This window comes from Schistocerca serialis, chromosome 1 (assembly GCF_023864345.2).
Source record: "Schistocerca serialis cubense isolate TAMUIC-IGC-003099 chromosome 1, iqSchSeri2.2, whole genome shotgun sequence".
NCBI classification, from domain to species: Eukaryota; Metazoa; Arthropoda; class Insecta; order Orthoptera; family Acrididae; genus Schistocerca; species Schistocerca serialis.
In genome coordinates this window covers 1,196,181,489-1,196,202,466 of record NC_064638.1, presented here as the reverse complement: position 1 = coordinate 1,196,202,466, position 20,978 = coordinate 1,196,181,489, and the positions used below count along the sequence as shown (strand labels likewise).

The window sequence follows — 20,978 nt, the reverse complement described above, 5'->3', positions numbered from 1 at the left end:
CTTCTTCGATCTTGAACCATTTTGCACCACGAAACAGGAGGCCTTTTGCCATGGAACATCGCATACTTACTTAATAATACTTTAATACTTTTACCTGTCTTCAAAATGGAAATTTCTTTTGTTTTCCAGTATTGATTTCAAACTGTATTTAAGTTGTAACAGATTTTTGATGGTATCTTTGCTAAATTTCGTTTCACTTACAGGTTATTAATTTGTAGTAATAATGCAACAGATATGTAATTGATAAGATTCTTCTCGATTATAATGCTTTTTAATTTCGATATGTACCTTAGAATATGTTTTCGCATTTGCAAAAATCTTAATTTTCAGTAGTAATTTTTGTAATTTCACGAAAAGACTGCTACATAGTTTAAAAATTGAAATCCACAGTTTAAAAATTAAACAAGAAAATACGTTAAATTTCTACTATAGGGCTGGCTAGAGATGCAAGTCTGGAAAGCGTTCCAAGGTGCAACGCTTTCCCCTAACCTGCCTACATAAAGGAGATATTGGTTACCCAGTTATTCAACAAGCCTTACCTGTTTCCATTTATACCTACTGTGAACCTTGAATCATGAAGTATATTGACAGCAGGAAGCTGCATTAAGAGTGATGCAAGGAAGCATTCATGCACCATATGGAATGTGACAGGACGTTTGTCTGGAGCAGCAATGGGATTCGTACTGACAAAGTCAGGACTTTCAGCAACCGCTGTTTCTGAAGTAGTTTTGCTAGTGTGATGTGACAGCTGTTTCCTGCTCCAGAGAGCTTCTGTGTGTTGGTGTGTTAGTGTGTGTGTGTGTGCGTGTGCGTGCGACACGAGGCTTCCGGCATGCCAGTAGCAGGGAAACCGCGACCTGTGCTAAGTACTACATTTACTTTTTTGTAAGCTTAGGCTTCTGCAGCTGTTGTCACTGTTAATAAAATCATTCAGCGTAAGTGACAGTGCTGTCAATGCTCAAAATTCTCCAACTATCCGGCCACTTATTTGAAATGACCTTCCTCACAATGTTTTGCTTACACCCTGAGTATGGCTATTTGCAACAGTGGCTGAAACGTTGCAATATTACACACTGACAACGTGGTCACATGACCTGAAGAATTGTATTTAATTTTGTTACAAGGAGAGCATCATCATCATATCTAGTTTTGGTTTAGGCGTTTGTGACTGTTCCACTTCCATGGAGAATGCAGCTAATCTTTCTATCCCTTCTTAGGATGCCCAATAGTCCTTTTCCCTTGAGGTGTATGTTTACGTATTAATTCAGGTATTCATTCTTCTGACATATTTTGAATGTGTTTATGCTATTTCTCTCTGTAATACTCTATTTTCTGAAGTATGCTTTTGACATCTAGTTCATTCTTTATTTCATTATTTTTTATCTGAGCTATGAGTTTGTAATCATCTAGAGGTCTTAGGAGTCTCATCTCCGCTGCCTCAGTCCTCCTCGTTCGACTGGTTGTTAGAGTCCAAGGCTCTGACCCATACATTAAAAGTGATTCTGCCATCATACTATACAATCCTAGTAGTGGTTCTTTTCTAACTTTTTTGAGGAGAGTGCGATTAAAAGTACCTACCAACTGCTGAAATTTTTGCAGTTTGTATTCCTGATCACTGTGTGTGATATATGCGACCTTACATCCCAGGTATTTATTAGTATTTATTTATTCTACCGGTTTATCGGCAGTTTTTATTTTTGCTCTTAAATACTCCTTACCATGGAATGCCATTATCTTAGTTTCACCTTTAAAATGTTATATTGTTATATGTTCTACTTTGTGCAAGGACCAAAGTGCTCTCTGTGATATATCTTCTGAGTCCATGAAGAGTATTTGTTCGTCTGCAAATAGGAATATATTTATAACGTTATTATTAAGCTTAAAATGGTGTGCTACTTTATATTGCTATGTCTTTGTGACGTCGCCTAAGTATGTGTTAAATAATGTGGGTGATAAAGGACACCCTTGTCTCACTCCCTGACAGATATTTCTCGCAAATGAACTTCCTTTTTATACTTTGATTTTGTTGTGTATATACATAATTTGAACTACTTTTGTTAGACGCTGGAGTATACTATCTTTTCCAAAATTTCTCGAAATTTAACTCTGTTAACTTTATCGAAAGCTTTCTTGTAGTCAACAAAGGCTATGTATGTGTGATGATTGTATTTTCTGTTGTTTTTTTTTCAATAATTTGGCAGACTGAAGAAACACATTCCATTCTTCAGTAAGAAACCTTTCCCAGACTACCTTTTTCTTTTAGTTTTGGAGTTATCTTATATATAGAGGTCACAAGATTAATACCTTAATAACTGTCATATTTTACGCTATTTCTGTTTTTAAATAAAGGTATAAAACTGCTGCTTGCTAGTCCTTGGCTAAATTGCTGTATTTCGAACAAATATTTCCAAAATTCAATAGTTTTCTGAATATTTTTCTGAATTATATTTAAACAATTCCACACTGAGGTTGTCTTCCCATGGGGATTTTCTGTTTTTAGATGTTTTAACACAGCTTTTAGTTCTACCACTGATATAAGATCAACATTATTTTCCCTAACTGCACTTTTCACATTTTCTCATGTCAGCTGCCCATAAATTTTGAAAATAATCCACTTATTCATTTTCTGAAATGTGGTTAGTTTGGACTATATGTCTTTCATATTTGTTCAGTTGTTTCAGCATCCTATAGGCTTTAGTTTGTTTCCTATGTACATCAGGTTCCCTTCCACTCAGAAAGTGTTCCCAGATTTGTTGTTTTTTTTTTCTTGTCTTTCTTTGGATCACTGCTTTGTGTCAGTTATACTCGATATAGTCTTCTTGTTTCTTTGATTGTAAATATTTCAGGTAGCCATGTTTCTTAGATTTTATGATGTCTGACAGCACTTGGTTCCAGATTGGGAATCTCCTTTAGTTTTTATATTTTGTCCATTTCCCTAAAGCTTCAGCAGCAGCTATGTGTTTTATTCTTATTATTTCTTTCAACTCTTCATTAATGTTCTATTTTTTTCTTGCACATGTTTTAGTACTTCATCTAAGCTTTGTTACCACCTAATACTTAGATCTTGTAGAAAATATTTTCTATAGACTTCTTCTCCTGTTTGTTTTTTGATTGTGCTTTTATTGTTATACAATGGGATTCTTAGTTTTGATATTACCAGAAAATAGTCAGTACTAACATCATATCCTCTGCAGACTCTGATGTACATACACACACACGCACACACACACACACACACACACACACACACACACACACACACACACACACACATATATATATATACATACATACATATATATATATATATATATATATATATACATTAATCCTTGTTTCATAGATAATGAATACAACATTTTGTGATGATGTGGAACATGGCACTTTAACATAAGTTTTCTTTAGGCAAAATAATGATTTTTTTTTATTTTTTTATTTGTTTACTGTAACTACTTCATGTCTAAGAATTCACCTATTGAGTAGAAGTAGTTATCATTGAGAAATTCTTTTAATTTGCTTTTAAATGTTGGTTGGCTATCTGTCAGACTTTTAATACTATTTGGCAAATGACTAAAGATTTTTGTGGCAGCATAATTCACCCCTTTCTGCTCCAAAGTGAGATTTAATCAAGAATAGTGATGATCATTCTTTCTAATTGTCTTGTAGCTATGCACTACACTGTTATTTTTGTATTGGGATTGGTTGTTAATGACAAATTTCATAAGTGAATATATGTATTGCAAAGGTACTGTGAATATACCGAGTTACTTAAATAAATGTCTGCAAGGTAATCTTGGGTGGGCTCCAGCTATTATTCTGATTACATGCTTCTGTGCAATGAATACTTTCTCTCTTAATGACGATTTGCCCCAAAATATGATGCCATATGAAAGCAGTGAATGAAAATAGGCATAGTAGACTAACTTACTGATATGTTTATCACCAAAATTCGCAATAACCCTAATAGCTTAAGTAGCTGAACCTAACCGTTTCAGCAGATTATCGATGTGTTTCTTCCAGTTCAATTTCTCATCAAAGCACATATCCAGAAATTTTGACTATTCTAGCTTAGCAACAGACTTCTGTTCATAGTCTATACTTATCAATGGTGTTATGCCATTTACTGTACTGAATTGTATAATCTATGTTTTCTCTCAATTTAGTGAGAGTCCATTTGCAGAGACCACTTAATAATTTTCTGAAAGACATTATTTGCAATTTACTCAGCTGATTCTTGCTTCTTGGGGGTGATTACTATATTTGTATCATCAGCAAAAAGAACTAACTTCGTATCTTCATGAATATAGAGTGGCAAGTCGTCAATATATATTAAGAACAATAAGGGACTCGAGACTGAACCCTGTGGGACACCATTCTTGATACCTCCCCAGTTAGAGGACTCTGCTGGTTTTTGTAGACTGTCTGTACTGTTAATTTCAACCTTCTGCATTCTTCCACTGAAGTATGAATTAAACCATTTGTGCACTGTCCCGCTCATACCACAATATGTAAGCTTATCTATAAGAATTTCATGATTCACACAATCAAAAGCCTTTGAGAGATCACAAAATATCCCAATGGGTGATGTTCAGTTATTCAATGCATTTAATATTTGATCAGTGAATGTGTATACAGCATTTTCCGTTGAATAGCCTTTCTGAAAACCAAACTGGCAAATCATTAGTACTTCATTTTTACAAATATGTGGTGCTACTCTCGAATACATTACTTTTTCAAGAATTTGGTATAAAGCTGTCAGAATTGAGATTGGGCAGTAGTTGTTAGCATCACAGCTATCCCCTTTTTATGCAATGGTTTAACAATAGCGTATTTCATTCTATCTGGAAAAATTCCGTTTCAGTCAGCTACTGCATATGTGGGTGAGAATCCTACTTATTTTTTGGAAATGCCATCAATTCCATATGAGCTTTTACTTTTGAGAGAATTTATTACTTTCCTAATTTCAGTAGGAGATGTGGGCTGAATTTCATTTTTATCAAATTGCATAGATACTACTTCTTCCATATACTGCCTTGCATTTTCTAATGAATAGCTGGATCCTATTTTCCCTACATCTTTTAAAAAAATGACTATTAAAAATGTTTTATACTTCTGACTTTTTGTTAACAAACTTTTCATTGAGATTGATAGAAATACAGTCTTCCTGTGCTCTCAGTTGCACTGTTTCCCTTTTAACAATATTCCAACTTGTTTTAGTTTTATTATCAGATGTGCTAAGCTCAGACATAATGCATATACTTCTGGACTTTTTAATATCTTTTCTTAGTACAGTGCAGTAGTTTTTATAATGTTTCACTATTTTGGGATCATTACCCCTCCTAGCCATAAGATATATTTCCCATTCCTGTTTACAAGATACTTTTATCCCTTTAGTAAGCCATAGCGTTTTACATAGTTTCTTACAACTATGTTTCACTGTTTTCTTGGGGAAACTGTTCCAAATATACTCACAAAGGTATCATGAAATAGGTTAAATTCTAAATTAGCATCATGTTCCCTGCACACCTCATCCCAGTCCAACTGTTGCAGACTTTCTCTAAAATTTTGAATTGTTAAATCGTTAACTGAACACATTGTTTAGGAGGGCTTTGCATTACTGTATGGGGCAATATTATGTACTGTAACTAGCTGTGGGTTATGATCAGACAGACCATTCTTAACGGGAAAAGTTTTTATTTGATTAAGTTTATCTCAGTCTAAGAAAACATTATCCGTTAGTGTGCTGCTTTCCTGTACTACCCGAGTAGGAAAATCAATAACTGATGTCAAATTGAAAGAACCAAGTAATACTTCAAGGTCAAGCTTTCTATCACATTCTTTCCGAAAAGCCCCACAAACAATAATTTATTCTTTTATTCTATTAATGAGATAGATTCCTCATTTGCAATAACATAGCCTATTATAGTTACTGTGCCCCAAGCACTACAAGTAAATGCATCAATATATTTACGAGGGAAAAAATATTTGCTATCGTTAAATGGCTGAAGCAAGAAAAATCTCTTGACTGATTTCCATTATAGTTTATCTTATGTTCTCCATGTGGCTCCGCTATTCGAAAGAAAGCTGCTCTTGAAAATGCAAAGCTTTACTTGGCTCGTCGACCCCTGTAGTAAATATAATGCTAAAAAGAGTGCACTCTCAGCTGTTTAGCTGTTCCAGTCTTGGCCGAAAATGGTATTGCCAGTAAAGGTGCCTAAGTGAAGTACATGAGACTACCAGACTTGTTCATGGAAAGATGTTCCCCATCACGACGACATGTGGTGACCCTGCCAGGACGTCTGTCAGGGGTAGCAATGGGATTTGCCGTGAGTGAGTCAGGACTTTCAGAAGGAATTCCTGGAGTATTTTTCCTAGTACGACCTGACGGCTGTTTCGTGGTTCCTGCCCCAGATTGTGTGTGTGTGTGTGTGTGTGTGTGTGTGTGTGTGTGTGTGTGACGCGGTGGATCCATGCGTGTTGGCAGTGGGGTGACCGTGACCAGCGCACGTCCATTGATTGGCCGTAACTTATTGAGTCATGGCCGGCAGCTGGCGGGGAACCCACAGGGGCCCGTCCCTGCCGCGGGCAATACATCAGCCGCAGTCACCGGCGGCCATTTGCCGTGGCCTTGCTCGCCTTGCGACCTTCGGGATACCTGGGACGCCATTCTGTCCCAGCGTTTCTTATGTGTATGTCCTCTGCATAGAACGTATCATTTAAAGAGACAAATGCAATTACGATGTTCAGTACTAACCATATTAGAAGATGGCTGTAAGTATTATTTCTTTTCAGATCAGCAAGTAGCTCATGGCTCGAGAAACTATCACTGTTCAACATTCGGTAGAGGGAGAAGATAAGCCTTTACTACACTTTCAGTTTACATGCCACGGGTTTAGCTTGTCTACATGCAGTCTTAGGTGGCTTTCAGCACTATGGGACCTAACATCTGAGGTCATCAGTCCCCTAACCTAAGGACAGCACATACATCCATGCCCGAGGCCGGATTCGAACCTGCGACCGGAGTGGTCGCGCGGTTCCAGACTGAGGTGCCTAGGACCGCTCGGCCACACCGGCCGGCGCAATCTTAGGTGTTTGACATTTCTAACCAGGCCATGTCCCAGCTATCAATGGTGAATTGTCGGTTTGGACCTTCGAACTGATGAGTTTTTTTATTTTCCACGCATTTTGTCTAGATGCTACTGCAGATTTCCGATTATAAATTTAGGCTAGATTTATAATTCCTGTACAAATGGAAGTGTCGACGGCATAGAGGGCTCTTTTTTGTAACTAATTTTGTATGGCACGCCACAGCCTCCCATACTCTCCTCGCCGGTTCTGCTTCGAACCGCCATCATTTCTTATCCTGTCGATTCACTAAGTTTCAAAATCGTTCTATTCTACCGCATTCCAAACATTTCGATTTTCTTCTTTCCCAGTTTTTCCACAGCCCACAGTCCTCCGCCCGGTCGTCCCACTTTTTACCCTCCCAGGGAAGGGCACCGTTACTATTTTGAAAGGAGGCATGATGTATGTGGGGCTGTTCTGGAGGGTCTAAAACGAGGAAAATTCGTCAATCCTATTTGGGACTGAACCTGGGACCTACAGAGCTTGAGTCTAGTACTCCACCGACTAGACCATCACGGCGATGTTTAACTTGAGGTCAGTTAGATAATAAATGTGTTACTTTAGTTCAAGGCAAAGAGGTAAGTGCCTGGCGTCAAATGATCTGGAAATTACTTCTTTTGAACAGCATTACTTCTAAATTATATTGGAAAGACGATTGATGTGGATGCAGGTACCTTGCCTCTCTGGAGGGCTGGTCGGGGGACGAGGCTACTGTCAAGACAAGAGCCCTCATGGCCACATATCTAAGAGAGCCCACAATTTTTGGTGAGATGTATTTCTTTTGCTTTACGGCAGTTCTGTTCGTCCTCCCACTTAGCGAACAATTCGTGGCTTAGCAGGTTCTAATGTACAAAGTGTTAAAGATAGAAAGAAATATTGTAGGATAAGCACTTGAGCAGGGAGAACTTAACAGATTCACAAAGAGTCCTTCTTGTGGGACAGCCGCAACTGTACAAGTCGATTTTGAGAATTGAAGCAAACGCATCACAGCTGCTGAATCAACAGTATTTTTGTTGCTCACACGATCTTTTTCAGAATACTACAATTCCATCATCTGGCGTAAGCTGTAAGGGCATCACGGGAATTATTAGCGGAAACTACATTAGTGTTATATATGTGTTACTTTTCCTTTTTTGTCGCATCTTAGCTCCTCCATGATCCAGATGACTCTTCTTTTCTTGTAATGCGGTTTTGGCAGATTGTTAGACACGGAACTTTAGTTCCTTGACAACACTGGGGAGGAAGATGACCTCCGTCGGTTAAGTGTTTTTTTTGTGTGAGCACTGACCGGCCTTCCTTTTTATTGATTCATTTAGAAGTTCCTTAGCGTGTACGAGGGTCAGTCAAAAAGTAATGCCTCCTATTTTTTTTTCTACGTTTAATTGTCAGGAAATTTAAATGCAATTACATAGGTTGAAAACCACAACATTGAGGATCATTTTGTCATTTTTCAATGTAATCTCCGCCCATCTCTACAGTTTTGGTCCATCTTTGAACAAGGGCATGTATCCCAGCACGGTAAAAATCACAGCTCTGCTTCCTAAGCCATTGACGCATGGATGTTTTGACGGCCTCCTCATCTTCAAAATGAATCCCACGATGAGCTTCTTTTAGTGGCCCGAACAGATGGAAGTCTGATGGTGCCAGGTCAGGGCTGTATGGGGGATGAGGCAAAACTTCCCATCCAATTTTGACAATCTCGTCAGAGGTGTGACGACTGGTGTGTGGTCTTGCATTGTCATGCAAAAGAAGAACATCTGCCATTGATTTTGTTGGGCGAACTCGCTGAAGACGTGCTTTAAGTTTGTTGAGGGTTGTGACGTATTGAACAGAATTTATTGTGCATCCCTGCTCCAAAAAATCAACCAGAATCACACCCTCTGTATCCCAGAAAACTGTTGCCATAACTTTCCCTGCCGATCGCACAGTTTTGAATTTTTTCTTCCTCGGCGAGCTTGTGTGACGCCACTCCATTGACTGCCTCTTTGATTCGGGTTCAAAAAAATGCACCCATGTTTCGTCCCCGGTCACAATTTTTTTCAGAAACTCATCTCCCTCCAAACGGAAGCGCTGCAAGTGTTGGGAGGCTATTGTTTTCCTTGCCTCTTTATTCTGATCGGTTAACATTCTTGGAACCCACCGTGCACAAACTTTTGAGTACCCCAATTGTTTAATAATCGTGATCACACTGCCTTTACTAAGAGAAATAATGCGACACACTTCATCTGCAGTCACCCGACGGTCACCACGAATGATGTCATCAACTTGCTGAATGTTGTGTGGAGTCACTGCACTCACCGGCCTGCCGCTCCACTTTTCGTCAGTCAACGGTGTTTGCCCTTCAGCTTCCTTACAACGACGAACCCATCGTCTAACAGTGCTGACATCCACTGTCACAACACCAAACACCTTCTTCAGTCTTTCATGAATGCGTATGGGCGTTTCACCTTCTGCATTCAAGAATTCAATCACACAACGCTGTCTCAAACGAACATCGATGTCGGCCATCTTACAAACGTCTGCTGTGCTGCCACCTGTTGACACAGAAAGTTACTACTGCAGTGGATTGCAGAAGAAGGTTTGAGGAATGGCGCCAAATTCAAATTTTTCACTTAACTTAATTTCTTTAAGTAGAAAAAAAATGGGAGGCATTACTTTTTGACCGACCCTCGTATAACTGCTTATCCGTTACATTTTTTTTTTTAATTTCAGAGGACCGTTTACACTAGTCTTCTAATGCATTCTTTTAGTGCTAACAGTTTTCTCCAGATGATAGAATATTAGTGTTCTGAAATCGGTCATGTTAGCAATAAAAATATTATTGATTCAGAAACTTTCGTGCGGTTTCTTCAGTTAGAAAAATGAACGCAACATTTTTTAATCCAGGTTAGCGAGGTCAGCATTTTTTTCTACTGTTCGCGGATGTTTCTTCACATGTCTTATGTGTGTTGTGAAGTCCATTGTATTTCCAGCCGGCCGAAGTGGCCGTGCGGTTGAGGGCGCTGCAGTCTGGAACCGCGAGACCGCTTCGGTCGCAGGTTCGAGTCCTGCCTCGGGCGTGGATGTTTGTGGTGTCCTTGGGTTAGTTTGGTTTGACTAGTTCTAAGTTCTAGGGGACTAATGACCTCAGCAGTTGAGTCCCATAGTGCTCAGAGCCATTTGAACCATTTTGTATTTCCAGCACACGCGCAAAGCAGAGCCAGATCCGCAGGTCGAAGAATCCACGTGTACAGACGCGACAGGCTGTCCTTTTCTACTGCAAGGTGCGTAAAATTTATCTCCGAAAGGTTTCATTCACAGGGTATTTGATGCAAGTGAAAGTAACATCATAATGCCTTAAATAGTTCCATATGCAAAAAACGGCAATTGTCCCTCAACAAGGAAAAGTGTGAGGTTATTGTCATGAGTAAAAAAAAAAAAGAAAAAAAAATCCGATTACACGATAAATCATACAAAGTTAAAGGCTGTCAGTTTGATTAAATATCCAGGAACGGCAATTATGAACAACTTGGTTGGTTGGTTGGTTGATTTGGGATTGTAGCCTACTTTTGAAAGGGCAGGGCCGACTTCCTTCCCCATCCTTCCCTAATCTGATGGGACCGATGACCTCACTGTTTGGAGGGAACCAAACAGCGAGGTCATCGGTTCCATCAGATTAGGGAAGGATGGGGAAGGACGTTGGCCCTGCCCTTTCAAAGGGCTACAGTCTGGAGCCGAGCGACCGCTTCGGTCGCAGGTTCGAATCCTGCCTCGGGCATGAATGTGTGTGATGTCCTTAGGTTAGTTAGGTTATACTAGTTCTAAGTTCTAGGGGACTGATGACCTCAGATGTTAAGTCCCATAGTGCTTAGAGCCACATTTCATTCTCTGCTAGATTACTGCTGGCTTTATGGAATCTTCACCAGATAGGACTGACGGAGTCCATCGAAAAAGTTTAAAGACGGGGAACTCGTTTCGTATTGTCGCGAAATAGGGGAGAGTATGTCACGGAAATAAGCGAGTTGGGGTGGCAATTATTAAAACAAAGGCGGGATCGTCTCAAGAAATTACAATCACCACTTTCCTTCTCTGTAAGTGAAAATATTTTATTCTCGCCATGATTATCATAATAAAGTGTGAGAAATCAGAGCTAGAATAGAATGATTTAAGAGTCCATTTTTGCCTGCGCGCAGATGGCGGAAAGCTACAGGAATAGTCTGCAGCTGGTTCGAAGAACCCTCTGCCGGACACTTAGTCGTCCGAAGGTCTCGTAAAAGTTTATTCGCTTGGCTCTGGCAGCGCTAATTCGGATTACTTGGCTTGTCACAGGCCGTTGTTGACATTATAGGGATATTATAAATCGTTACGTGTTACTAATCTCATCGTTAGCTCTCACAACTTCTCAACCATATTCCCCTACTTTCATGAAATTTCGAATATATACGTATGTAAATAAATACAAAATTTGTTTGTTTCACACATTTGTTTATTTGTATTGTCTTTTGTATTTAGTATTTCTCTTTCATATGATATCCAGCAAAACAATCTCCAAGATGTAACGTATCTCGACAAGACTTGCACATTAAGTTTTTTGTTCTTTTTTGTTTTGTTTTGGAACATACACGGCAGTTTCTTTGTTTCGTTTATTTGTTTCGGAAATACGTAGGCCTATTAGTTGGTGATGCATTATGTGACCAGAAAGTCTGTCAACCAGATCATGATGAGACGTACGCGATGTAGGGGCAACCTCCAAGTTTTTCTCCGCGCATTTGTCGTAAATAATAGTATTGTCTCTTTCCTCTGCCATGATGAAAGGGCACAAGTACTTATAAAAACAAAAAAACTTGTCGACGTGGCTAACTTATTGTTACCTAAACAAAACACCAACAGCACGCAAAAGATACTAAAGTGCTGTCGCCGGCCACTGCGCGATACTATTCTCACGACACCACTGTGGTTTCGCCAGCCACTGAGCGATACTATGCACACGACACCACTGTGGTGTCGCCGGCCACTGAGTGATACTATGCACACGACACCACTGTGGTATCACCGGCCCCTGAGCGATACTATGCACACGACACCACTGTGGTGTCGCCGGCCACTGAGCGATACTATGCACACGACACCACTGTGGTGTCGCCGGCCACTGAGTGATACTATGCACACGACACCACTGTGGTATCACCGGCCCCTGAGCGATACTATGCACACAACACCACTGTGGTGTCGCCGGCCACTGGGCGATACTATGCACACGACACCACTGTGGTGTCGCCGGCCAGTGAGCGATACTATGCATACGACACCTCTGTGGTGTTGCCGGCCGTTGACCACTATTTCGCGCACGATACTACTATGGTGTCACCAGACGGCAGAGTGTTAAGTGTCAATTGCAGAATAGTCATGCTGGTGTAGATTCAGACGTAAACGTCAAGCACAGAAGTTGGGCATGCGGTTCGTTCCTCGCAGCACAGCACACGGTGACTGACCTGCTTGGTGATGAGGACGACGAGGAGGATGTAGCCGTTGACGAGCAGCCCCAGCACGTTGACCACGGTGAGGGGCACGCCCAGGGCGAGGGGGCTCATCACCGCTTCCCTGACGGTGGGTCGCTCCTCCTGAAACACCAACACCGCACCACCAGTCAGGCACCTCTGTTGCACAATCCCGTCTTAACAAGTACTGCCTATCCAAGTCTTTTGAATGATCACACAACTCATAAACAACTGTGGCCGGGCCATGCGCAAAGATCACACTGCATCCATGCTCCTTTTGACTGAAGATTTGATACCCTCTCGAATGCCGCCAACCAGTGCTCTAACTTAGCACTAAAAGAAGAATACTTAGTTGTGTACCTCCGTCGTTCTGGACACAGACGGGGCAATGGGGACCATCCTCTGCCATGTGGCATCATTTGGATGCGGTATGGAGTTGCATATGGTCAGTACACCACTCTCCCGACCTTTTTCACCTTCGCAGACCTTGGAGCAGTTACTTCTCGTTCAAGTAGCTTCTCAACTGGCATCACGAGTCTTAGCAGACCACGTTCCATTCCTTCCAGCAACGAAAAATCCTTGGCAGCACCCCAGGTCTGCTGCACGGCAGTCAGCAACGCTGACCACTCGGCTACGCAAGTGGACTAAAGAACTAAACTAGACGTTACTCAAGGGCGCGGTAACGTGGACATTTCTTATAGGTGATGCATCCTTATTATGGTATCGTTATGAACCATTAATAACGGAAATAATGACATTACTGACGAGTTACGGAGGATGCATCGTGAATTAATTTTCTCTTTGCACCGGAGTGTGCACTGTTTTGAAACTTGCTCCAGGGAGTTCCACAAGGTAAGCAACATAACTTCTCTAAGGTTTGGAAGGTAGGAGAAGAAGTACTGGTGGAAGTAAAGCTATGAGGCAGTATTGTGAATCCTGTGTAGACAGCTTAGTCGGTAGAATACTCGTCAGGAAAACGCAAACAATCCAGATTCGTTTACCGAAACGTGGATGAAAGTACGCAGTAACAGGAAGAAAAACGATCTGGTAAATATGCGTCCATAAAGCAGCCGTTTGCGAGATAATTGCGAATGTGGAGTCGTCTGCAACAACACAATATCCAGTGCTGTATCCAGGCGTGAGTCACAGCTTGTATCATCCTGAATAGTGACTCTATTCTCCGGGCAGTGATCAGCCTCAGGGAGTTCAAACAGCAGCGAAGTTGTTGTTGTTGTTGTTGTTGTGGTCTTCAGTCCTGAGACTGGTTTGATGCAGCTCTCCATGCTACTCTATCCTGTGCAAGCTTCTTCATCTCCCAGTACCTACTGCAACCTACATCCTTCTGAATCTGCTTAGTGTATTGATCTCTTGGTCTCCCTCTACGATTTTTACCCTCCACGCTGCCCTCCAATGCTAAATTTGTGATCCCTTGTTGCTCAAAACATGTCCTACCAACCGATCCCTTCTTCTAGTCAAGTTGTGCCACAAACTTCTCTTCTCCCCAATCCTATTCAATACCTCCTCATTAGTTACGTGATCTACCCACCTTATCTTCAGCATTCTTCTGTAGCACCACATTTCGAAAGCTTCTATTCTCTTCTTGTCCAAACTGGTTATCGTCCATGTTTCACTTCCATACATGGCTACACTCCATACAAATACTTTCAGAAACGACTTCCTGACACTTAAATCTATACTCGATGTTAACAAATTTCTCTTCTTCAGAAACGATTTCCTTGACATTGCCAGTCTACATTTTATATCCTCTCTACTTCGACCATCATCAGTTATTTTACTCCCTAAATAGCAAAACTCCTTTACTACTTTAAGTGTATCATTTTCTAATCTAATCCCCTCAGCATCACCCGATTTAATTTGACTACATTCCATTATCCTCGTTTTGCTTTTGTTGATGTTCATCTTATATCCTCCTTTCAAGACACTGTCCATTCCGTTCAACTGCTCTTCCAAGTCCTTTGCAGTCTCTGACAGAATTACAATGTCATCGGCGAACCTCAAAGTTTTTATTTCTTCTCCATGGATTTTAATATCTACTCCGAATTTTTCTTTTGTTTCCTTTACTTCTTGCTCAATATACAGATTGAATAACATCGGGGAGAGGCTACAACCTTGTCTCACTCCTTTCCCAACCACTGCTTCCCTTTCATGCCCCTCGACTCTTATAACTGCCATCTGGTTTCTGTACAAATTGTAAATAGCCTTTCGCTCCCTGTATTTTACCCCTGCCACCTTCAGAATTTGAAAGAGAGTATTCCAATTAACGTTTTCAAAAGCTTTCTCTAAGTCTACAAATGCTAGAAACGTAGGTTTGCCTTTTCCTAATCTTTCTTCTAAGATAGCCCGCATCTCGTGGTCGTGCGGTAGCGTTCTCGCTTCCCACGCCCGGGTTCCCGGGTTCGATTCCCGGCGGGGTCAGGGATTTTCTCTGCCTCGTGATGGCTGGGTGTTGTGTGATGTCCTTAGGTTAGTTAGGTTTAAGTAGTTCTAAGTTCTAGGGGACTGATGACCATAGATGTTAAGTCCCATAGTGCTCAGAGGCATATTTTTCTTCTAAGATAAGTCTTAAGGTTAGTATTGCCTCACGTGTTCCAACATTTCTACGGAATCCAAACTGAACTTCCCCGAGGTCCGCTTCTACCAGTTTTTCCATTCGTCTGTAAAGAATTCGCGTTAGTATTTTGCAGCTGTGACTTATTAAACTGATAGTTCGAGCAGCGAAATAAGTGGCAGAATTATTCTTCTGTACTATCAAGTCCGCTCTGACCATATACATCTCCGTAGACCAGCTGAGCGGATCATTGCCATGTCTGGGCTATGCACTGACGTACGCTGTGTGTCGAACTCCTCCGTGGGAGGAAACTGAGACGGTCACTCCGTCATGTCGCAGCAACAGCCAACGGCGGGAATGTGCTGTTAGCAAGATCGCTTGCTACTGGACCGCCTCTTCGAGAAATTTTCACAGCAGTGCGTCCAGCATGCCGCACCTGCGCCCACGCTTTAACGTCCGTTGCCTGCCGCCTGCTTAATACAGACACGCTGCGCTTCGCTTTTTATGATTAATGACCAGCGGAGAAACGCTCCAACAGGAATAGGCAAATATGCTCCTGTTTACAAGACCCTGACAGTGAAGTGGCGTACCATCTGCCTCATTCTAGCGTCCTTAGCGCCCTTAAAAATATTTTCAAAAATTATGGCTTGCAAACATATTTGCGCTCTCTTTAACATGCAACTTACATTCCTTAACTATAGCGCGCTCACACCCAGTAGACCCTCATTGTAAGTCCCTCATATTCATCCACTCATTTAGCCCAGCTCACTGTCTCTCCAGCTGCCACTGTCTCCTCTCACAGTCACAGTCTCCTTCGTCTTGTCCTTCTGCTACAGTCTCCTCTCAGTGCCATTATCTCCCTCTAGCTCTCTCTTTCTGCTACTATCTCACTCATTCCTTCCCTCTGTCGCCGTCACTTCTCACTGTCACTGTTTCCCTTCCTCCTTGTCACTGTCATAGACTCTCTCTCTCTCGTTATCATTGCCTCTCATCCACTTCCACTTTCTCCTTCTCATTATTCCTCTCCCACTGGCTCCTCCACTTTTTTCCTAGCACTGTTTTGTTACTGCCAACTAGGTTTCACTGTTACTGTGTCCCTCCATTTCTCTCATACTGCCGTTCTCTCTATCGCTCCTTCTATACCATAACCACTGTCTACTGTCGCCCAGCATTTATTACGTTTTAGCCTCTTTACACTACATTTTCGCCTCACACCGGACTTTACGTGCGTATTTTACATGTACAAGTAGGCTATCTTTGAATCTTTGTATCTTGGCAATGGATAATGATATCAATAAATTTTCAAGATTGTGCGAGGTGAGGATATTAGGTTAACACAGTAAAAAATTTCAGCCCTCTGCGCATAGGGATCTCTAAATCCGTGGCTCCGTCTTGGTACCCTTTTTAAGGGTTTTCTAAGAAACCTCACATGAATCAATGCTGCCTCGGTAAGCCCATTAATTTTTTTTTTTTTGAGTCATCAGTCTTCTGAATGGTTTGATGCGGCCCACCACGAACTCCTCTCCTATGCCAAACTCTTCATCTCAGAGTAGCACTTGCAACTTACGTTCTCAGTTATTTGCTGGACGTATTCCAATCTCTGTCTTCCTTTACAGTTTTTACCCTGTACAGGTCCTCTAGTACCATGGAAGTTAACAGATATCCTACCATCTTCTTCTTGTCAGTGTTCAATGTCTTCCATATATTCCATTCCTCGCCGATTCTCCGGCGAACCATCTCATTCCTTACCTTATCAGTCCAACTAACTTTCAACATTATTCTGTAGCACCACACATCAAATGCTTCGATTGTCTTCTGTTCTGGTTTTGACACAGTCCATGTTTCACTAGCATACAATGCTATGCTCCAAACGTACATTCTCAGAAATTTCTTCCTCAAATTAAGGCCTATGTTTGATAGTAGCACACTTCTCTTGGCCAGGAATGCCCTTTTTGCCAAAGCTAGTCTTCTTCTGATGTACTCTTTGCTCTGTCCTGCCTAGGTAGCAATATTCCTTAACTACTTCTTCTTCGTCGTCACCAGTCCTGCTATTCAGTTCCTCGCTGTTCTCATTCCTGCTACTTCTTGTTACTTTCGACTTTCTTCGTTTTACTCTCAGTCCATATCTTGTATTCATTAGACTGTTCACTCAGTAGATCCTGCAGTTTCTCCACTGTCTTGTTAAGGATAGCAGTGACAGCGGCGAATCTTTCACTTTGAATCTTAATCCCGCTTCTGATCCTATCTATTATTTCGATCATTGCTTCTTCTATGTATAGATTGAACAGTAGGGGGGATAGATTACATCCATGTCTTACACCCGTATTGACGTATTAAATACCGTTATCGGCTTACAATAGCCCCATAATATATCACTGCTCCACCGTGTATCTACTGTTTCCCTAACAATGGGCAACGTGTAAAATTTGAAAGAGATTTAATCGAAAAGTTTACATTTCAAATACGTTTGTATTATGTAGTGTAATACATTGAAGAGCCAAAGAAACTGGTACACCTGCCTAATATCGTGTAGGACTCCCGCGAGAACGCAGAAGCCGCAACACGACTTGGCATGTCTGACGTAGTGCTGGAGGAAACTGACACCATGAATTCTGCGTAAGAGAGCGAGGGGGGTGGAGATCTCTTCTGAACAGCACGTTGGAAGGCATCCAATATATGCTCAATAATGTTAATGTCTCGGGAGTTTGGTGGCCAGCGGAAGTGTTTAATTTCAGGAGTGTGCTCCTGGAGCCACTCTGTAGCAATCCTGGACGTGTGCGGTGTCGCATTGTTCTGCTGAAATTACCGAAGTTCGTCGGAATCCACAATGTATATGAATGTACGCAGGTGATCATACAGGATGCGTACGTACGTGTCACCTGTCAGAGTCGTATCTATACGTATCAGGGGTCCCATATCACTCCAACTGCACATGCGCCATACTATTACAGAGCCTCTACCAGCTTGAACAGTTCCCTGGTGACTTGCAGGGTCCATGGATTGATGAGGTTGTCTCCATTCCCATACACGTCCATCAGCTCGATACAATTTGAAACGAGACTCGTCCGACCAGACAACATATTTCCAATCAACAACAGTCCAATGTCGCTGTTGGGCCCAGGCGAAGCGTAAAGCCTTGTATCGTGCGGTCATCAAAAGTACACGAGCGGACCTTCGGCTCCAAAAGCCCATATCGATGATGTTTCGTTGAATGGTTCACACTCTGAGACTTATTGATGGCCTAGCATTGAAATCCGCAGCAATTAGCGGAAGGGTTGCACTTCTGTCACGTTGAACGATTCTCTTCAGTCGTCGTTAGTTCCGTTCTTGCAGGGTACTTCTCCTGCCGCAGCCATGTCGGAGATTTGATGTTTTATCGGATTCCCTGATATTCACGGTACACTCGTGAAATGGTCGTATGAGAAAATCTCCAAATCATCGCTATCTCGGAGATGCTGTGTCCCATCGCTCTTGCGCCGACTATAAAATCACGTTCAAACTTACTTAAATCTTGATAACCTGTCACTGTGGCAGCAGTAACCGTTCTAATAACTGTGGCAGGCACTTGTTGTCTTATATAGGCGTTGCCGACCGCAGAACCGAACTGTTTATTACTTATCTCTGTATTTGAATACGCATGCCTATACCAGTATCTTTGGCGCTTCAGTTTAGTTCGTACTGTAGTCATTGGCGTCTGTCACCTACACATTCACTATTCTTCTGCAAATAGGCGGTTTTGGACTGATGTTTGGTGCAAGATTTCAGCTTCTCTTATTTTACACTTCCATCTGTATCAGATTTCGCTTTTAACTATGAACCACATTGTCAAATATAGTAGTAGGCTTCCTTGCTTCGTCCACTGTGTACAGTTTCCCTTCCAAGGTACCATTAGTCGCTCACTTCGTCTATTACATAGTTCCCGATCCTCTCTTCTGTCTATGCAGGGTTTATCTGAAATGAATGTAGAAAATGAGAGGGCTGGTAGAGCTGGTCGTAAAAAGGATATCCCACATAGCAACCCTTGTCCGCATCCCTCAGTCTACGGCGCTAGGCTTCGTAGAACATCGTCGTGCATCGCCAAGAGGGCAGGCGCACAACACGCCGTCCGAGCTGTCATGGCAGCAACTCTGCAACGTACGATTTTCGATGTATTTGTGGCATCAAGGTAAATGGGAAGACGAGATCAAGTTTTATAACCTTTATTTGAAAACAGCCACAGAAAGTGCTCGAAATTATGCCCTCCTGCTTGAATACAAGCTGTGCAGCGGGCCTGGAGTGACTGACGCCCTCTTTCAAACACTTATGGCAAAGTGGAAATTGCATCTGAGGCTGCCACGATGCGCGCTATCAAGTGCGTCAGACTAAATGGGTCTTTCGTAGATGAACACCTGACGTTGCCCAAGAAGAAAAAAAAAGCAGTGGGTTTCAAGTCTGTGGAACATGCAGGCCATGCCATCGGCCTACCGAGCCCTATCCAGATGTGTGATTATATATGGTATCAAATAATAGTTCTTACTAGATTGAGGATGGCTTGTTATTTTTGATGAAAAATCATTGACAGAGGTATAAGTAACATCAGGTGCACCTCAGGGAAGTGTGTTGGGACCCTTGTGGTTAGTGTTGTATACTGATGTAGTGGTATACAATTTCAATAACAACCTCAGACTTTTTGAAAATGACGCAGCTGTATACAAAGAAGTATTTCTAAACAATGCTGCATTAACATTCAGTCAGATCTCAGAAGTCTCCAGGGTGGTGCAAAGACTGAAAACTTTCTTTAAATGTTCAGTAATGTAAAATTTTTCACTTCGAGAAACGAAGAAATGTGTTATGGTATTACAATATCTATGACTCCCAACTGGAATCAGTTAAGTCAACACGAATACCAGGGTGTAATATCCTGCAATGCGGCTAATGTTATGCTTATAAAACACCTGTGGGACGCACCCTAGAATATTACTCAAGCTTGTGGGATCCATACCAAAATGAATTGACTGGGGATATTGAAGCTATACAAACAAGGGCAGCATGGATGATCACGTGTTTGTTTGACCTACGGAAGAGCGTCACTGAGTTGTTGAAGAAACGAAACTGGCATACACTTGAAGATTGACGTCAAAAATTCAGCAAAGGCTATTTACAAAGTTTCGAAGAAATAGTGTTAAATGAGAAATATAAAAGTGTGCTCAGCCCCTTCATACCATTTGTAGGGTTAACGGAAGTGCACCCAGAGGCACATGTGCAATCATTTTTCCCACGCTCCATACTCGAATGGAGTGTTAGGAATTATTAGCACATGGTATAATTTGAAGTACCCTCTCCATGCATGTCATAGTGGTCTGCAGGCAACAGAAGTAGACAGTAGTACCGAGAACATTACACCGTAGGCTGGCGCTTGTAGCTGCTTTGGAGCATACGCGCACACACACACACACACACACACACACACACACACACACACACACACCCGTTGGGACCTGTATGGTGACAATTAAGCGGTGAGGGCCCTACCGTGCTGAGGTGGACGTAGCGCGACTGCTCTGCCAAAGCCTGGGGAGGGAGGTCCCAGCATTCAGTGAGGCGCCTGCACTGGCGGCTAATCTCGCCCCCACAAAGGCGCCTCCCCCCCTCCCCTGCCGGGCGCTGGAGCTCTGCGATAACTGTCCGCGGCTAGGTGGGTCCCCGTGCCGCGGTGACGACGAAGCTAATCTCCAACCACAGAACTATAACTAGCTGCCTGCCTGCCTGTCTGTCTTCACTCACCTGTCTGGTAAAATTCATTTATTTTTACTTATGGCAGGCATCTG

At 42.0% G+C, this 20,978-nt stretch overlaps 1 protein-coding gene across 1 annotated transcript in view; it reads right to left on the bottom strand.

Annotated features, from left to right (window-relative positions):
• The window catches only part of LOC126456526 (uncharacterized), a 427,095-nt gene that overhangs the window by 269,178 nt on the left and 136,939 nt on the right, over nt 1-20,978 (bottom strand). Inside the window, exon 2 of the mRNA XM_050092278.1 lies at nt 12,597-12,725. Within this exon, the coding sequence (XP_049948235.1) occupies nt 12,597-12,695 (99 nt within the window). The 5' untranslated portion in view covers nt 12,696-12,725. The remainder of the gene's footprint in view (nt 1-12,596; nt 12,726-20,978) is intronic.